The sequence below is a fragment of the Patagioenas fasciata genome, chromosome 1, assembly GCF_037038585.1.
Source record: "Patagioenas fasciata isolate bPatFas1 chromosome 1, bPatFas1.hap1, whole genome shotgun sequence".
NCBI classification, from domain to species: domain Eukaryota; kingdom Metazoa; phylum Chordata; class Aves; order Columbiformes; family Columbidae; genus Patagioenas; species Patagioenas fasciata.
Window position 1 is genome coordinate 109437046 of NC_092520.1, and position 18498 is coordinate 109455543.

Genomic DNA, 18498 nt, shown 5'->3' on the forward strand with positions numbered 1-18498 from the left:
TTTTTAAGAAAGATTATTGGAAACATGAATTTAAATACAGAGAGCCAATCTTGAATTGCATGAAGGCACCCCAGAGTACCATCTAGTTGTAAAAACTAGGAATGGAAGAGCCATCTAAATCCATCCCGCTGCTGAGGCAGAATAGCTCCCTACAGGATATTTACAAGTTTTTAGCACCTTGGCCTTGTGCCTCGTGTGCACCAGAGACATACTTTTAGGCCAATGAAACATCCCTTGTCATAGCTTAATGCTGTAAGAACGAATTTATCACTAATTATTTCCTCTTTTAAAGCCCTGCTCTTTGGATAACTGTGACATAATTCTTAAAAATCACACTAGTTAAAGAGCAGAAGTACAGCGTCCCCTCCAGCTCCCTGTCCATGGAGACCAGCCCTTCAAATCTTTTCCTTTCCCCTGTTTGATTTCCGCTCTTGCAGTTGATGAGGGGTCAAAAACACTGATCATGGGGGTGCTGGGGGAACGGTTCAAGTCCTCTCGCTGCTCCTGCTTGGGCACCCTCTGACCAAGGGTCTTTGCTGGAGGCTTGGAAGAGCTTTTCCATCACGGTAGTGCCATCCAGGTTAGAAAAAGTTGCACCTCTCCGGGCTTAATCATGGACCTAAGTCTGAATTCTGACAAAGCCAGGCCTGACAAAGTAAAGATGAAGTTTTGACTGAACTGAAGCCTAAGAAAATATGATTTAACTTTAAATAAGTCTCTGTATCTTTACACACAATCCCAACGTAAGTGATTTCATCTTTCATAGTTGAAGGTCAGCCATTTCAATGCTGTATTTTTTCCACAGCGAGTCAGAGTTTCTGCTCTCCTGGCAGATCTGCACAATCGACATCCTAAATAAACCACAAAAGCAAGGCAATTTGAAGTTATTGGACGCTTTTATTTTAATGTAGCACCCAGCTCCATATCACATACATTTTCCAAAATTAGATGGGCATAGTATAGAACACTATAAATTTTGCAGCTTAGCATGTGGACAGTCTGCAGCTGTGAAAACAAATTACTTAAATCTGACTATCTACTTTATAAGTTAAAATTCAAATATATAATAGCCTCAGGGTACTTTTTTTAGATTAACAATGATAATGCTTGCGATACAATTTTTTTATATCGAAAAATCAGTAACCAAGTAAAACGTAATGCATATGTTCATAGCACATTTTCATGAAGATAACTGAAAAAAGCTTCAAAATACATCATCTCTTCTCAAAGGTACTACATAGTTTAAGATTTTATTTTTCCTGAAAAAATACCTTTTCTCTTTAGTCAATAGAATACGTGGCTTCACGAGGGCCTCTCTTCCTTCTTTTACAACCTCATGTATTTTCTTGTCAAGGACCATGTGTGCTGGAGGCCGAAGGGTTGATGGTGCTGGAAAATGGACACCCCTCACTCCCTGGCTATCAACTTTTACAGAGTCTCCTTCTCCTCGTCTGGAAGCTCAGCTGGGAAGAAAGCAGCTTACACACCACCAAGAGGCAATTTTCATACCTAAACGCTTCCTGTGAAGGGTTCCAAGTCTCAGCCATCCCTTTGGGGTCATTTTACCATGGAAATCATCACCACCCCACACTGGTGAGCCTTGGCAGTGTCAAGCTGGGACCGTCCAGGTGAGTGACAAACAAGTTCCTCTCTCCAATCTGGATATAGAATTCCCAGCAGTAAAACTACTGCCACACATGCAAAACCAATTTGGAGATAATATTTTGTGTTAAAAAAGGGTATTTACCAAATGAGAAATAACAGGCCTGAATTCACTAATCACTGACATTATTTGCTACATCAATAAAACTTTCTGGAAGAGAGAACTGAGAACTGCCTGGAAAGAGGTCACAATGTTTCCACTGCACCCTAGTATAAATGAACGATTAATGTTTGTTCACAGGCAGTTTGTTTAAAGGAATGCCTCTGAAATGTAAACTCTTCACCTTGCTTAATGACCGGGTCATTATTTATATTTAAAGGCTCAAACAAAAATGGCTTCATCTACAAATGCAACCAGTCACCACAATTATAGCTGGGCATTTTTCTTCTTTTTACCACTGTATTACCATGTATTGAAGCACATATTTCATAGAAAAGTTATCAGGTGATATGAACATTAACAGATTTATAAAGAAATGAAGGATCAAAAGGAAGACATGGGAGTGCACACTTAGACACATACTGAGGAAGATCTCTACGTGCTCTGCCGAGTCTTGTTCCACTGACAAAAATATTTAATTGTCCAAACCAGAATAGCTGCAGAAAACTTGTAAAGGGGCACCAGGCTCATGGTCAGCGCATCCTCTCAGATGCAAGGAAGCCCTGCTCCAGCTCCCATTCCCAGTTATCCTCTCTAGCTGGGCATGTCCTGCTCTGCATAAATACCTACAGAAACCATGAACTGAGGAGAGCAGGACTTCGTATGTGGGAAGCTGCTCATGCCCTTTTGTCAGGCCATAAGCTGGCACAAGCAGGTCCTAGTTGCTCCTCTGGACCAGGCACACCAAAGCTGATGGTTTTCCTGTAGCTCAAGCAAGTGCACCGAATATTAACCCAACTGTGTGTGAGGTGTCCTTTTCTAACTAGATGGTCTGTGTTGGGTCTAGGAGCATCTGCCATCCAAAGTCTCAGAAAGTAAAGGTTTCTGTAAGAAATTATGACTTCGCTGTACCCCCATTTTTCCAAAGGAAAAATATTTCTTGAGGAAAATCTGTGATACTGGATTTAGACATGAATTCAAATAGCCAAGGTCTGTTTATGGTAGCCATGAGTGTGGCTGCCATGAAGCAATTGCCAGAACCACTGTCTACAGCTTGACAATGCCTTCTCCTCTGCTTCTCAAAATGCTAACAGCATCGCAAAACCAGAGACAACTTTTCATTTAGCATGGGCTACCATGAATGCTTAAGTACCAAGACACACAGAAGAATAACTTCCTGCATCTTACACACTGACATTTGTCCTTGAATATTTTGCTTTACTCTCTATGTAGTGTATCATCACCATCATAGCCAACATTTCACCAAACAGAATACAAATCAACTCACACTCTGGGTCTTGAAGCTTAAGTGGGGCATTTGACTGCATCCTTAAAAATGCAAGGATGGTTAGATTTTAAATTTATTAAGTCTTGTGGTAGAGTAACAACTGCATAAATATTCCATTGTTGGCTAACCCAAGCATCCCAATTTCAAGCAAATGGAAAAAAAAATCCCTGTATGTTAGAAGGGAGATATCAGAAAAAGACATATAAAACAGACTTTTCCACTCTTCCTTTGAACAGCATCTACTCCATGAATAACCCAAGTGAAATAAATGGGGGACTATTCTAGAGGAAGCTCCTATCAAACATGGAAAAGTCCTCCACTGCCTTAAAAATGCAATGTGCACACTTCTTTGTAATCATTGAAAAGCTTTCCTTAAAAAATCCACCATAAAAAACCAAAATGTGACATATGATTGTTTCATATCGAATAGTAGGAGCTTATTAACCAAATGACAATGTAAGAACTAAAAAGCAAACAAAGAGTGAGCACCTAACTTCATTAAAATCTCAGGAATGACTCTGTGTTATGAACATACGAAATAAATGATGATACTTCTCTGAACGGTGCCACTGTTTGCAGCTTTCCAGAAAAGTTTATAGTTCTCACATTTTGTCACTGACCAGGAATGACTCTCTGACCCCAGCTCCGCAAAGAAGTCTCAAATGCAGAGAAACAGTTGTTGCTTGTTGACATTGCAATGTTTAGTTGAATCAAAACCAATGGGTTAGAAAAACAGATATTCAGTAACAATTCTGCAAATGTTTATTTTCACCTTCAGATTTCTGGATCCATGTCCCACATCCATATCCCTTCCAGCAAAAGCAGGTTGTTTCCTTGTCACTTCAAACATTCCCACTGATGTCTGTCTTATCTCTCAACAAGACGCTTGGCTGCTTTGGTGTCCTCTGATATTCCACCACAGCTGTTCCACCAGATGCCCCAAAGGGAGGCTGCCCAGCTGCTTCAAACCTGCTTCTCCTTCCTCTCAGCCCTAGGGCCACCCTACAGCTACAGAGAGAAAGCATCACACCAACAAAAAACTGCTGCAGTGTTTCTGCAAGGCAAAGGCATACACTAAAATTAGGTTGGTGAACAACAGGATATGAAACACGAACAGTGTCACGTTTAAGGTGGATAACAGGTAGGTGCTGTTCCGTTGCAGTGAAGCATGTATCATATCCATGGAGGGAGCAGGGCTGACCTTCTTATGGCTGAAGTTGCCCAATACAAGAGTATTGGCTCAAGAAATAAAGCAACATTAGTTAGTCAGCTTCCACTGCAACAACTGATATGGAAGCCAATGACCACTGCATCCATGGAAAAAATTACCATGGAATTCAGTTGGCCTTGGATCACACACAGCTAAAAAATTAATCTTTGCTTCTTCATTTAGAAACTAGATGGGCATTAGCAGCTCCACCCTATCAGCAGTATCTCCAGCAAGGTACAAAGGAACCTTAACAAAAGCCTGTTGTAGAGGGCAATTACTTCCATCACACATTTTATAACCTCATATATAGCACTTCTGGTGTCTGTCTTCTTCTGCAAATACAGTTCTTGCACACATCCTTAAAACAAATCAGCAGCTATTAAAACAACAAAGCAGACTAATAAAAATGCACATAGAACAGCTTTTATAAAAATGCCCAAAATGCATTTTTAATCTCTTGTTAGAAATACACTGTTGGTTAAAAAAAAAACCTCAACCAAACAAAAAAAGCTATAAAACCAGTGATCTCAAACATGCTAAAAGTATGCAGAAGCACTGGCAGTTGCAAGCAAGTGATCAAACACTGGTGATAGGAAACAGTTATAGCTCAAAAAACTTATATATATATATATACATATATATGTTTGTAGTTTCCAAAATAATTAAATTTTAGTATTTTTTACTGTTCTCTCATATGATCTGAACTTATAAAATACCAGTTCTCTAACATTAAAATACATCTGTGATTGCATAATAAACACTGCTAAGGAAATAATTATCTGACATGTGATTGCAGATAAAGACTCTGTATTTCTAGCAAGTTTTATCCCTGTAGTACATTAAACCCACAGGTACTCTACCATGATACAATCCTATAGGAATCAGTAACATCCAGAAGCCCATCTCAGACGATGAGTTTTAAATTTAAGCAAGAATTCAGGAATGCTGTACCTCTTAACGATAGGGGCAGGAGGTGCTGACAAAACGTCTATAAATCAGGAATTCTTCACATAAATAAAATACTACAAGGTTATACATTTCAGTGATAAACTGCATTTACACATTAGGCTGGGAAGAGGGAGGAAAGAAGGCAAAGCAACCCCCTCTGCTTAGAAATATCCAGCAGTCAGATTTTTGTTTTCTGTACCTTTTTGACCTACAAAGGCAAATGTGCACAGCAGGGTGATAGGAGACCTGACAAGCTGGTCCTTCCCAGTGTCTCCACCACAGTGGAAACCCTGCCCAGATGTGGTCCTCTCCTCGGCAAGGCTGTTGGGACACATACTCCGCTCTTGCCGCTGCACGGCAGTGCAGGTGGTCACAAGACGGTGACGGGACGTAGCTGCTCCAGCTGCGTTTCCAAGGCAATTCGCTCCTTGTGAACCTCCTGCAGGAGGGAGAGAGAGGTGCTGGAACTTTTGGGGTACTCGCTTGCACCACCCTGCTCCGGCGAAGAGCAGTCAGGCAAACCACTAGCACTGGCTGGAGGCTCGGGGCTCTGCTGTTTAAGTAGCTCTCCTTGTGGTCTCAAACCACCGTACACCAACATCACACAACCACCTCACACAGCCATCCACTGTCTCCTCCTTAGAGTGGAGCAATATGGGGGCTCAGTCATAAAATCATGGAAACATAGAATGTCCTGAGTTGGAAGGGACCCACAAGGATCATGGAGTCCAACTCCTGTCCCTGCATATGACAACCCCACAGTTCACACCGTGTGTCTGAGGGCGTCATCCAGTCTCTTCTTGAACACTGTCAGGAGTGGGGCTGTGACACCTCCCTGGGGAGCCTGTTCCAGTGCTCCACCACCCTCTGGGGGAAGAACCTTTTCCTAATGTCCAACCTAAACCTCCCCGGGCACATCTTCCTGACATTCCCTTGGGTTCTGCCGTTGGTCACCAGAGAGACTGGCACCCATTCGTCACTTGCTTGAGTGACCACAGAGAGGAGCACTCATCTGCTGGGCAGTGGAATCATTTGGGATGCAGCAACACTGGCTGCAGGCTGGCAATTTTACCAAAGAAAATTAGGTTATTTTGAAATCACATTTCCCTCAAAATGGCCTTTTGAGAATTTTTGGTTCACACAACCAACCTCTTTCTTTTTGGAAATGAACAAGACTTCGCTTCTCTATGACAAACAACACAGGCTCTGCAAATCCACCTCTTTGGCAGCTGCATCAGGAAGATCATCAGTCTCAGTCAGAAACTAATTGTGAAGGCCTTGGGGATCAGCAATTTTGGGAAAGCCTCTCCTGACCCTGAGGCTGCCCCTACGCTGAGGGGCACCCAGCTCTCACTGACCTCCCATCAAAGTGCTCCCCAGCCCATGTGGGAGCCGGGCTGACCTGCGACTCCTCCAGGCTCTGGTACCCCATTTAGGCAGGCTCACAGCCCCAGCCTGAGAGTGCACCTGAATGCTCCCCGTGCCTGAGGGGCACCCGTCAAGTCTTCTTGTCCCTATAAAAATACCAAAGCCCTGCTCCATCAGAAAGCTTCCAGCCAGCAAACCGACTTGAAAAACAAGTTGGGTTTTCTGCTCCTGTGTGAACCCAGGCAAATCTCTCTGTCTTTACGTGCTTCCTTCACCCTACTGTAAAATACAGATAACAGCACTGGCCTGTTTTGTGAAGGCCGGGTGGTTCAAGCATGCTGAAGATAGTGCATGGAAGCAGATAAGACCTGAGCCAAGGAATGATGGCAATGTGCTGTCACTAAAAGCTTTCATCTCCATGCTTATTTCAATCATTGTCCTGTATTCGTCTATGCTTTCAGTATAGAGCATCCACCCTGTATCAGTCTGAGGAGACCCTTGAAAGCCCATAAAGAAATTATGTTAAAGCAAAGCTGAACATGGAATCAAGCTTTCACCTTGACTGAAGAAAAAGTGTAACTGGGGGTTCATCTCCATCTCCACATAAGCATGTTCATAATAAGCAAGGAAAAAAAAAGCCGTAGTAGATGAAAAACTAAAGACTGTACTACCTTTGGACTGAGAAAACAGAAGAACCCTAGTTGATATTTATAAGAAAACAGCTTCTTGAGAATATGTTAAAAGTCAAGTCAGCAGACACTAAAAATCAGTGCTAGATGTTCACATAAAACATGTTTTAGCCAGCCCATGTATTCCAAATGGCTGACTCCAGGAGACAGTCATGTAGCACAACTGATCAGAAGACAAGAAATCTACACTTGAATTGCTCTTCTGCACTAGGTGACAACACCACATTATCAAACTTTTCAGAAAGACAAAGTTCACCCTTCAAACACACTCTAACTGCTACTAGAGCTGTAGGCCCATAGGTTATAACATTTCCTTGAAAGCCTCATCCTACCCACACATACAGTACAGTTATTCCCTTCCAGAAAGCAGGAAATAATGCAGCAGGTTGCATTTGAGAGGATGAACAAAATTCTCTGCTGGAGGTGACACATAACTGATTGCAGGGAGCTTTGTCACTGATTTTCAATGCATTCCTTACCTTCAGCTGCTGTTGGAGCTCACTGTTCAACCTGGCGAGCACAGCATTGGCTTCTTTGTTTTTTCGTATAGCAGTCTGAATAGCCCTTTTCTGCTTGGAAGACTGTCTGCCAGACAGATAAATACAAAACATTTCAATTAAGAGCCTCAAGACTAGCTGATGCCAGAAGACCAACCATCCATTTAGCATGTCTGCACCCTATACACACAGGACTGCACTTCAAAGACAAGGTACAAACTGCACATTTAAAAGAAGAAAAACGTAACACTGAAATGAGATGTTGGAATCAGGTAGACTATTTGAAAGTAAAACAGTCACACTTGTTAACCTGAATGACAGAAACATTTTAGGCTGTCTCAATTATTTCAAAATCGCTTCATTCTGATTCAGCTTAAGAATAATCCCTACATAGCTGTACTTATTAAAACATCTTTGCTTCAGCTGTTTTCAGACATTTGCAGAGTTTAAAGGTTCAGGAATGGTTAACAGAAAATAAAAAAAAAATATTCTATGCAGAAAGAAAGGACATCTGCATGAAAGTACTATCTCAGATTATTTGGGGCACTGCTGATTCTGGTGTTTCTTTACTTCAAAAATTAATCTTTCATTCAAAGCAGTCATTTCCATCAAAATCACGTAATGTCACAAACAGGAACAGGGAGATGGCTTATGGAACTTCCTCATCTCTTGTGTTGCTTAAAGAAAAGACTCCTCTCTTTATTAGCAGTAGTAGTAGTATTACTCTATAGCCCATGGTAACTGATTTGGAGGAAATTACAGTTAAGCAGACAGGTACAAAAAGAGACAGCTCTGTTCATAAGGATGAACCTATTCCAAGAAACAGAGGTAATAACAGGAAAAAGGAAAGAAAACAAAGAAAATACTGGCTGAACATCCAAACACTTTTCCAAATAGATTATTTTAAAGTTTTACATGAGGCATCAAGAGCTCTTTAATGACAAATTTGATGCAAAACAGATGCCCTATTTAAATAAGGTCCATAGTGGTACACAGTCCCCATTAGCTCTTTTTTCTTAACAGAGCTGACAGTGCTGATCTTCACGACAGAATCTGTCTTGCAGCACAGGCGGGTCTTTATGCTGTTATCTTCCAGTGAACTGTCAGTTTTCTGCTTCACGATTTTCCTTCAAACTACTCTCCATAGGCCATAAAGTAATAACGGTAGGGAAAAAAGAAAAACAGGGAGATATACCTCTGTGGTCATTTAAACATTTTAGGAAAGATACAGACAACAGAGGATTAAGTCGAGATGCTAACAAATGCTGTTATCTTTCTTTGAACCACTATGGAATATGTGCTCCCACAGCACAAAATAGCACTTTACAGGCATCCTAGGAGTCTTATTACTTATTCTAATCTCCAATTATGCAGCACAGATTCAGTTTATTGATAAACAGTTTGCCAAGAACCACTCAACCGATTTGGGCAGCTCAGTTTCGTTTCAGACTGAACCAGCTGTCTCTGCAAGGCTTCGGGAGATGGCGGGCTACAATATTTGCACACCGCTTCAGTCGAGGGAGATGTATAGACCCAATAGGGCTTCAAGTGCCTTCATTTACTGTTTGTACAGCCCCTTCTCCACTGCTATTAAATAAACGTATAGTGAAATCCCTACAAGTCTTTCTTGCTGACAGCTTCAACAGCTATATTTATGAGACTAAACAACACAGGTTGGGTTAGGCAATTATCAGATTATCGCAAGGGGTCTATGGCTCAACTCATACCAGTGGCGAGCTCCTTTCTAACCTGCCTTGCCATGAAGAAATATCACAAGGATATGACCAACACCAAGCATTTCACAACTCAACTGCCTGGGCATTTATCTGGTCATACCTGTCCACATGAATGAGAAAAATTCCAGAAGATATGTGCAAGGCAAAAACACACACAGAGCTAAAAGGAGTTGTGTTAGAGATGCTGGTTGAACAGCTAGGCTTGCTCTTCAGACACGTCTACCAGATATAGTGTAGGACACCTTTGAAGAGGCTATCAATCAAACATTACCAACTTATACAGTCACTACTGACTTAGTTTGCATTTAAGACAACAGACGTAGATTTCGGAGACCCATTATCTTGTGAAACACTCACAAAACCAAGACTATTAAGCACAATATTATGCAAAGAGCAAACCCTGTCACATCAGATCTCATGCTGCAGTTTAGCATGTTTGGCACAGGTTTTTACTTTTGGACTGGGAGGTGAGGCTTGACAGCTGGTAGGGAAGAAGTCACATTTATAGTGGGAGAAAGCTCTGGGGTCTCCAAGCCCTGTGTCTCTGTCCGGAGCTTCCTGCGGGCAGGTTTGGAGGGTGGCTGAGCAATAACAACCTCCTGCAAGGGAAAAGCACAGGAACATTAAGTCAGGCCATGTGTGTCCTGTCATTAGGCCACGGAATGCTTGTGACACTGAAATTGCTGACAGCTGGCCTAAGATTTCATAATTTAAAGAGGTACAGAGCCTAATTCAAATTTGGTAATAGCCTCTCAGGTTTCTGCCTTTGATAAAAGGCACAACTCCTGCAACCCCTTAACGAATGAAATTATTATACTGGTGTTTCGTCTTCATCTGGATGACAGGCTCTGCAGAACTGGATAGTGTTTGAGGAGGGAGGAGTATAAATACATATACTAGCCCCCAGCTGATCCAAATGCATGAAAACGAAAACAAGATTTATTTTTAATTACGCTCAGTTGGTAAGAATCAATCATCAATCACTTGCATCCCAACTTACTACCTCACCCATCTGGCATGGAGTATCTCCCTTCTCCCTCCTCTCTTACATGAAGCAACACTTAAAATAGCTTAGAAATACAAATGTATACAATCATCCATCTAAAATTAACATGTTGGAAGTGTAGAAGGCCAGTTATTTCTCTTGGTAACTTACAAAGAAATAATCTGTTTCATAGATAAAACAGAGTCTTGGATTTTTATTACTTCAGTGGTAAGAAGTGTTTTCATTATTCTAAATTAAGACATCCTTTCTTTTGCAATGAGAACTCGTTTTAATGCTTTGTATCTATTTTAAATCCGAAATATAAATATATCCTTTTTAGTGTAATTTATTATTAGATCTCTTTTATAAGGGATGTAACTATTATTGTTCCACTTCGTGAATGAGAAAACTAAGATTCAAAAAGATGAAGTGACTTGACAAAGGTTATACGTTTAGTGTCGCAGCCAAGACCAGAGATGAAATTTTATTATCAATTGCACAGTGCACATTTTATTGGGCCACACTGTGTTCCTTACTATGTTTTGGCCAAATGTTAATAAAATAAGAAAAAAATTCCAATGAGAAAGCTTTTAATGACCCAGCAATCATGAAGGAAAAAGCCCAATGCTGTAGTAAGCAGCCTGACAATCAATAATTAGTATTAGACGGATTACAATTAATAAAGGAATTAGAACTGTAAGGAAACAAGGGTTTCAACGTTAAAAACCAGTTCTGTGATTACAAAAAAATATATAATTAAAAATATTATGGGATATTTTGATCAGGATATCTGCACATCAGCACTGCACAGATCAGAGGTAACACCCTGCTCTGAAATCCCACACATATGTGCAGCTTCCTGCAAACACACAACATACAGCAAGTGAGGACCTTGTGTATGCCTTCTGCAACCATACACCGGTGGGATGCCAAATGCACAATCCCAGTCTACCTTGAAATGCCAAGACCCTACCCACTCCACAGAATAAATTCCTCTTCTGTTTCAAATGCAATACTGGAAGAAAAGATCCAACACCTAAAAGCAGAGCCCTCCACAGGGCTCTTTGGCTGGCTGCCACTGCACCAGCCCTTGGAAGGTGGGTCAGCCCCGCGCCATCAACCTGCATCCTCCACCCCACAGCCTGGGCTTCTCTGTATTTTAGGGAGGCAACTGGGACAAGGGCAAGCATGAAGTAGGTGGTCCACCAGGATTTCACTTCCCCAGCAGGGCCGCAAAGCAGAGCAATGAAGCAGCTGAGCCAGGCTAGTTGCAGCATGCGGTGAGCACACACGGAGCAAGGACGCTGACTGAAAAGCCCTATCACGTATAGGAAATCACGCCAGGGCATTTGTCTCTGCTCTCTGTTATGGTAAGAAGTGTGGTGATGCTCCCTGGGCAAGGTATGTACTACATACAGCACCTGCCAACAGTTCTTGGTTGGGCTGAACAATGGTCTTGCGGGTAGTTCCTCCCTGCAGAAGGTGCTAGAGGCAGGAGGATCTGTGTTTGCCCTCTATCAAAACCTGTTCTGGCTGAGGTTGGTTGGAAGGGACCTCTGGAGATCCACTAATCCAACCCACCTGCTAAAGCAGGTTCACCTGGAGGTGGTGGGAGCGTGACCAGGAGTAAGAAAAGGCTCACAGCCACTACTAAGGCCACTCCACCCCTAAGCAAGACCCTGACAAGAGTGTCACTGCAACAACAGTGTTTAGTTTATACAAATTATATGTTCATACAAAAACATGTAAGCAACTGCATACCTTGAGCAAATCTCTTCCAGTCTAAGTACATTCAGTAGCAGATTCTGACCTCCAGCTAACAGGTGTGTTTACATCAACACTGAATCCTCAGTAACTGGAAGCCAAGAGTGCGTCACAATTTGGAAGAATTACAGAGAGACAGGGGTCAAGTATAAGCAAAGTCTCTTTTGTCTCCCCTAAGGCTCCACAAGCCCCTATTGATTTGAAACAAATGGCAAGCTGCCTCTCTTAGTACACACACATCGACGCACGTGCGTTAAGAGCTTGCTTAATGATTTATCTGAGCTGACGTCACATGCAATGCCAGTTCTCTCCAGCGTCTTGACCTCCAGAGAAGGTAAACATGTAAAAATATAACCCTAAACCTCCATTTAATTGCTTTCATACTTAATCACATTTGTTGATGAAGGCCAATAACTCCACAATTGTACAATCTGTGTGGGTCTCACCTTTTTTGCTGAACTGTTTTCTTCTGCCTGTGACGGGGGTTTATTCATCTGAGGATGTAATTCAACCTCAGATACTTGCTCTGTCTGCAACAACAAATCAGTCATTGCTACACCCAGAAAATGACTAGCAGTCACATACAATAAAGTCAATGAAAGGAAATGTTATACACAAAAGAAAAGTTACTTTAACAATTCAACAGCAGGGGAAATGGAGATCTAGGATGACAGCTGAATGGATGACATATGTCTTTTGCAGATTTTTAATGAAACAGGTTTTTTGCATTTTATTGTGCTGGGGAAACACGAGCGAAGTTTTTCTGGGAAGTGTTGGGAATCATCTCTCTAAATGTAAGTGACCTAGTACTCACAATTTCTTCTAGAGTTACCTCTATGGCCTAAACACTCAGAGTAAAAGGGGGGTGGATAAAAGCTAGAAACATCTTGGTTGCACCCTGTCACCTTTTCATTGCCTGAAACTGATAAAAATTCATCAGAGTAAGCCTCTCTCTGCCTCTGAAGTCTGCAAAATTGGAGTGAGAAAGTCTGAATTACACCAAAAATTCCAGCAAAGTTAATAAGAAAGTGACACAAGAAGCCAAATAAATCTTCCCTCCTCCCTTCTCACATTTCAAACAGAAACCGAGCTGCATACTCACCACACAGGTCTACGCTTTAGCAAAACAAAACACCCTCCCTCCAGCCTATCTGACAATTAAAACAGTGGGTTAATCCCTTGCTTCGCCTCTCCTGAAATCATAGAATCCTAGAACAGCTTGGGTTGGAAAGCACATTCAAAGGTCATCTAGTCCAACCCCATGCAATGAGCAGGGACATCTTCATAGATCAGGTTGCTCAGAGCCCCATCCAGCCTGGCCTGGAATGTCTCCAGGGATGGGGCATCTACCACCTCTCCGGGCAACCTGGGCCAGTGTTTCACCACCCTCATCCTAAAAAATTTCTTCCTCATGTCTGGCCTGAATCTCCCCTCCTTTATTTTAAAACCATTACCCCTTGTTTTGTTGCAACAGGTCCTGCTAAGTAGTCTGTCCCTATCTTTCTTATAGGCCCCCTTTTGGTACTGGAAGCCTGCTGAAAGGTCTCCTCGGAGCCTTGTTTTCCTCAGGCTGAACAATCTGAGCTCTCTCAGTCTGTCCTCATAGGAGGAACATCTTTCAAGTTGCTTCACCAGGACACGGCACAGCACATCAGCAAAGGGAGGGCAGCAGCACTGGAGCTGCTTGTCTGTGGGCACACTGACAGCAAACATGGTACAAAACACAGTGCGGCTGTTTTCTGTCCAGGAGGTATGGGCTGGCTCTCCAAGGTGAGGGAAGCAGACAGGAGCAGGAGACTGAGGGCACTTGGCATGGGCAGATGTCCTCTTCTACTCTTTCCCAACTTCTGCCAAGTCAGAGACAGGCTGACAACTGTCCCCACGCAGGAGAGGCAACCTGCTATCCTGCTCCCTGCTCAAAAAAGGCTCCTTTCTACACAGATGAAAGCTGGCATTCAAAACCAAGTTCAAAGAAAACATTAAACTTTAAAGAGGCCAGGATTTTAGCCATAATAATAATAATAATCATAACAACCTGTTGCACACTGAAGAACCTAATTCGCTGTTGCCAAGAGATTTCTGCATAGACCCATCAAGCTCGGTAGCAGTCACAAGCTTCTCAGTACTTAACTGTAAGTTAAATAAAAATGACAGCATGCACAGAATTTGGTATACGTAAAAAGGAGGGACCTCTATCATACCACTTCCATTTCTTCCATACTGTACACAATAAGAGCTGTACAGAAAGCTGTAAGGAAAAAGCAGCTGTCATGTTACTGCTGTTCTCCAACTGGACGGTGTCAAACATGCACAGAGGAGGGAGAATTTTTTAAAAACGCATGTGAAATTCCTCTGGAGAGGAGGAAAAGACAAACCCACCCTGTAATTTTCCAGTATTATTTTAATATTGATATCTTAAATATTCAGATTTTAATAACTATTGGATACTAACATTTCAATTCTGGAAAGCTTTTCATGGGCTGACGACCTTCTTCTATAATGGTAGATTTCTGGCACAAATAAGAGAATGAAATGGAAAAAGCAAACTTCCTTCCTGTCTACAAAAAACAAAGACCTTTAAAAGTGCATTTAATCCAACAGAGATTTCCTTTATTAGCAAGCTGAATAGCCTAGAACCTGATTCCTACAATCACTTTTAAAATATTTGGTAAAAATGAGGGCTCTAAGCACTGGTGGTAGTAACCTGGCAAAGTCCATGAGGCTTTCATGAATGATTTGGGGATAGCAAAGCTCAAATACCCAGAGCCACATGACAAATTTGAGCCCAAACCACATCTTTGACAAATCATTCACTAAGGGACAGCAAGAGCAAACACAGTCTTTCAGAAAGCCACATAACACACATGCTACAAACTCCTTATGGTATAGCTTTGCTGCACAACACAGAGCAATGACAGAAGTATGTGAGAGTCAGCTGTCAACGACCTTTCTAGGACAGGGAGCACTAGATGCCCCCCTACCTTGGCCAGGCAGGCACTTTCTGGTGCTCACACACTTGTTTGAGTTTAGACTAAACCTTACATCTAAAGGAATGATACAGTAACTTATTCCACAGAACGAAAAACAACTGAGACCAACCCCATGTTATTTGTGCATAGATAAATCACAGCTTTTTAAGAACCAATGTGTTCAAACAGTGCAGAAGTGACTAAATAGAGCAGCACTCCACAATGTCAATTGCAAATAACAGGAAAATTGAAATCACAGTAAGATAAAGAACCTGGAGAAGAGGGAGAAGAAAAAAAAAAAAGAAAAAAAAAAACACACCAAACTTTTGCAGATATTCCCCCACTCCCCACCCTTTTTTTTTTTTTTTTTTAATGGTCTCATTGCAGGAGAATAGTGTTTTTAACTGAAAAGGGAAGAAAAGGGTAAACTTTGTGTTCTGGTGGAAGCAAATATAAATTGGACTGCTGATGCCAAAAAGGGTAAGATTTCAAAATTTCCAACAGTTTGGTATCGCAGCTCCTCCTGAGGCAAGATACATTTATTTTTTTTACTAGCTGAGTGCTGTGATGTGGCTGTCAGCCCAACAGCCGTGGCAAGCGCTGGGCTGCAGGGTTGTGGTGCCCGCTGGCTGAGGTTGGGCTGCTGGCCTGGCCGCTCCTCCCCGCTTCTGGAACCTGAGGATGGCAAAGTTCTGCAAAGTGGTGGCAAAAATAAATAAACGGTTACATTTGATCAAGAAAAAAAAAAAAAGAAAAAAAAACTAGTTCTGGTGATGCAGCTCATGTATAACGAATAAAACCAAGTGACTGCCGTGTCCCTGAAGTGCCACCTAGTGGCATGTGGGATAGGCCTTCTCGGAGTGATTTGCTTAGAGGACGGCACCAAAACCCAGCTGTCTGCACTACTCACAGGCTGCAGACAGAGCCTGCTCCCTGGGGTGGGCAGACAGGCTGGGCACGGCGAGCCTCCATCGGCTTTTCGGGGAGTCTCAGCTCCTCCTTCATGCAGAAGCCGGGTCTACACGCTAATGCTCTGTCAGCAGAGCTACAAGCTCACCTCTACAAAAGATCTCCATTCCTCAGAGCCATGTGCCTCTGACACAAGTGCCCAAGCGTAAAAAAAACGGTATGCTGTTGCAGGAGATTTCATTCAGGGACCAAGAGCATTTAACTCAGGTAAAGATCTTTTGTGGAACTGCAACATGCATCAGTGCAAAGGTTTGCTGATTCAGCTAGCCCAACGAAGTACTCTAGGCAAAGCCTGAGAGGCTTTGCAAATATGTTTGCAAGTTGATGTCTCCCCACACAGATTTTAAACAAAAAATAACTCCTGCTTTTTCTTTTGGCAGTGGGATTCTTCACAGATATCCTTCACTGAACTGGACATGGGGTGGAAGCCAATTCCTGTAGCCTTTTGGTCATGGGCAGAGTGAGATTGGCTCCACGATACTCCCATCCAAGCTCCTATACTGCAGTGTAAGGAAAAGGTGATCCACCAGAACAGCTCTTCATTGTTTTTATACCATGCTTATTATGGTCCTTGGGCAGCTTATTTCTCATTCAGAAGGATGGCAGTGAACTGCCTCCCTGTATCACAGGAGTATCATAGGAAGCTTCTCACCACTATATTAAGGTTTAAAATTATTCAGTGCTACTTTATAACACTGAGGCTTTATATATAATGCATTATGTCCTTCCAAAGCAAAGTTCAACTATAGCAGTGTAAAAGTGCGTAACTAGAAGCGCCTCATGCTGGTAGGGCTGGGTCCACATCCAGGGTTGAAGTCCCTGGGCAAAGAAAATCCTACTTACATGCACTACCAGCAGCACAAAAGAGTCTGCAGACCAGTCTGAGCGAAGGGGGAAGAAGAGTAAATGACCACAGAAAAGAGCAAGTCAGTGTCCTATTGCAAATATCCTGAAGAGCTTCCCCTTGGAAAAAACAAAGTTCAGGTATTAATAGGTGGTACCTCCTTTTTCCCCAGTGCAACCTCATATTTTCTAGGACAAGCTATACTCTCCTTGTTCTTCCAGGCAGAAGACAGAACTGGCTAACAAACTTTTTGTAGAACCGCAATGGCCAGAGACCAGCCTCTGGCCTATGGCCAATATCGAGCGTTAGGACAGATAATTCCTCATCGTTAAGGAGAGCATTATGAATCACAAATGCTCATTATTTCATCGCATGATCCTTGACCAGCCATTCATAATCTCCTTGCTGCTCCACGTGATGATACTTAACAGTACCTTTCTAAAAGAATATGTAACGCTCACTTAAGCACTAAGTGCTTCGAAAGCCTCAGATGAAAGATTTTCATAACTGTAAGAGAATGCATTACCTTACAACTGGTTCTTCACTTACATTTCCAGTTCTTTCACTTTGCAATGCTGGATTACATGTAGATTTCACACCCATTTTTCAAGACAATCCATAACTGATCTTCCAGAACAGAAAGTCTATGCAGAGCGTTTACATTTCTGTCACCTAAGAGCCTGTTCGCAAGAGGGGAAGTATATATTCAATCTTTCCTACAATTCAGTCTCACCCACGGTTATGCTCCAGGCTAACTTTACACATAGAAATAGTCCCATTGTAGTCAATGGCACTACTCAAAGAAATGAAATTATCTCTGTGCATTCATAGGAATAGCCCATAATCATTACCTAGACAGAGCCACTGCTTAGCTTTGCAAAAAGAGTATTGAGAACAGCTTATCTGTAAGAAATAGTAGGGTACTAAATATGCTTAACGCTCAGTATGTGCCCATTGCAATCTTCTATCATCTCTATAGAAGTTCATTTAAAAGGTATTTTGGTCCTTTCTAAACATTCATATTTTTTCACTTAATGCCAATTTCTAAGAAGATGTCTCAATTCCAGTTTCTACGAGTCTTGCGCATCCCACACTGAATCATCAATTCTTTTTATTGCTTGTTACAGAAACTGAAAATGATAAGACCACAAAAAAAGAAAAACAACCACAGGGATGCAAATGCAACAAGCTGCCAGGGTCTTAGTGTGTTGCCTGCTTTCTCAGCGCTGTGCAGCCCTGAAGTTTTGATAAGCTTTTTCTTTCCCCAAGCTATCTGAAGCATAGTGATAAGGTTGAGGAAAAAGGCAGTAAATACAAATAAATTGCTGCAACGTTCAGCCCATTTGCAAGGAAAGAATAGGACCCAGATGGAAGCATTAACAATCTGTTTTAATACCCTACTTCCACAAAACCAGATTAACGTAAGCTAGAAAGGCATATGTGCATTCCACTAGAGATATAGGCATTGG

The 18498-nt window shown here is 42.0% G+C and overlaps 1 protein-coding gene across 4 annotated transcripts in view; it reads right to left on the reverse strand.

The window, feature by feature from the left end:
• Nucleotides 1-877: 877 nt before the first annotated feature.
• The window catches only part of REPS2 (RALBP1 associated Eps domain containing 2), a 105859-nt gene continuing 88238 nt past the window's right edge, over nt 878-18498 (reverse strand). For 2 of the 4 annotated variants that reach the window (XM_065857815.2, XM_065857809.2), the window contains exons 15-18: nt 12694-12777; nt 9952-10097; nt 7745-7850; nt 878-5647 (exon numbers count right to left, since the gene is read on the reverse strand). In XM_065857815.2, the coding sequence (XP_065713887.1) occupies nt 5579-5647; nt 7745-7850; nt 9952-10097; nt 12694-12777 (405 nt within the window). In that variant the 3' untranslated portion in view covers nt 878-5578. The remainder of the gene's footprint in view (nt 5648-7744; nt 7851-9951; nt 10098-12693; nt 12778-18498) is intronic. The other 2 variants (XM_065857820.2, XM_071812691.1) reach the window with 2 other exon arrangements.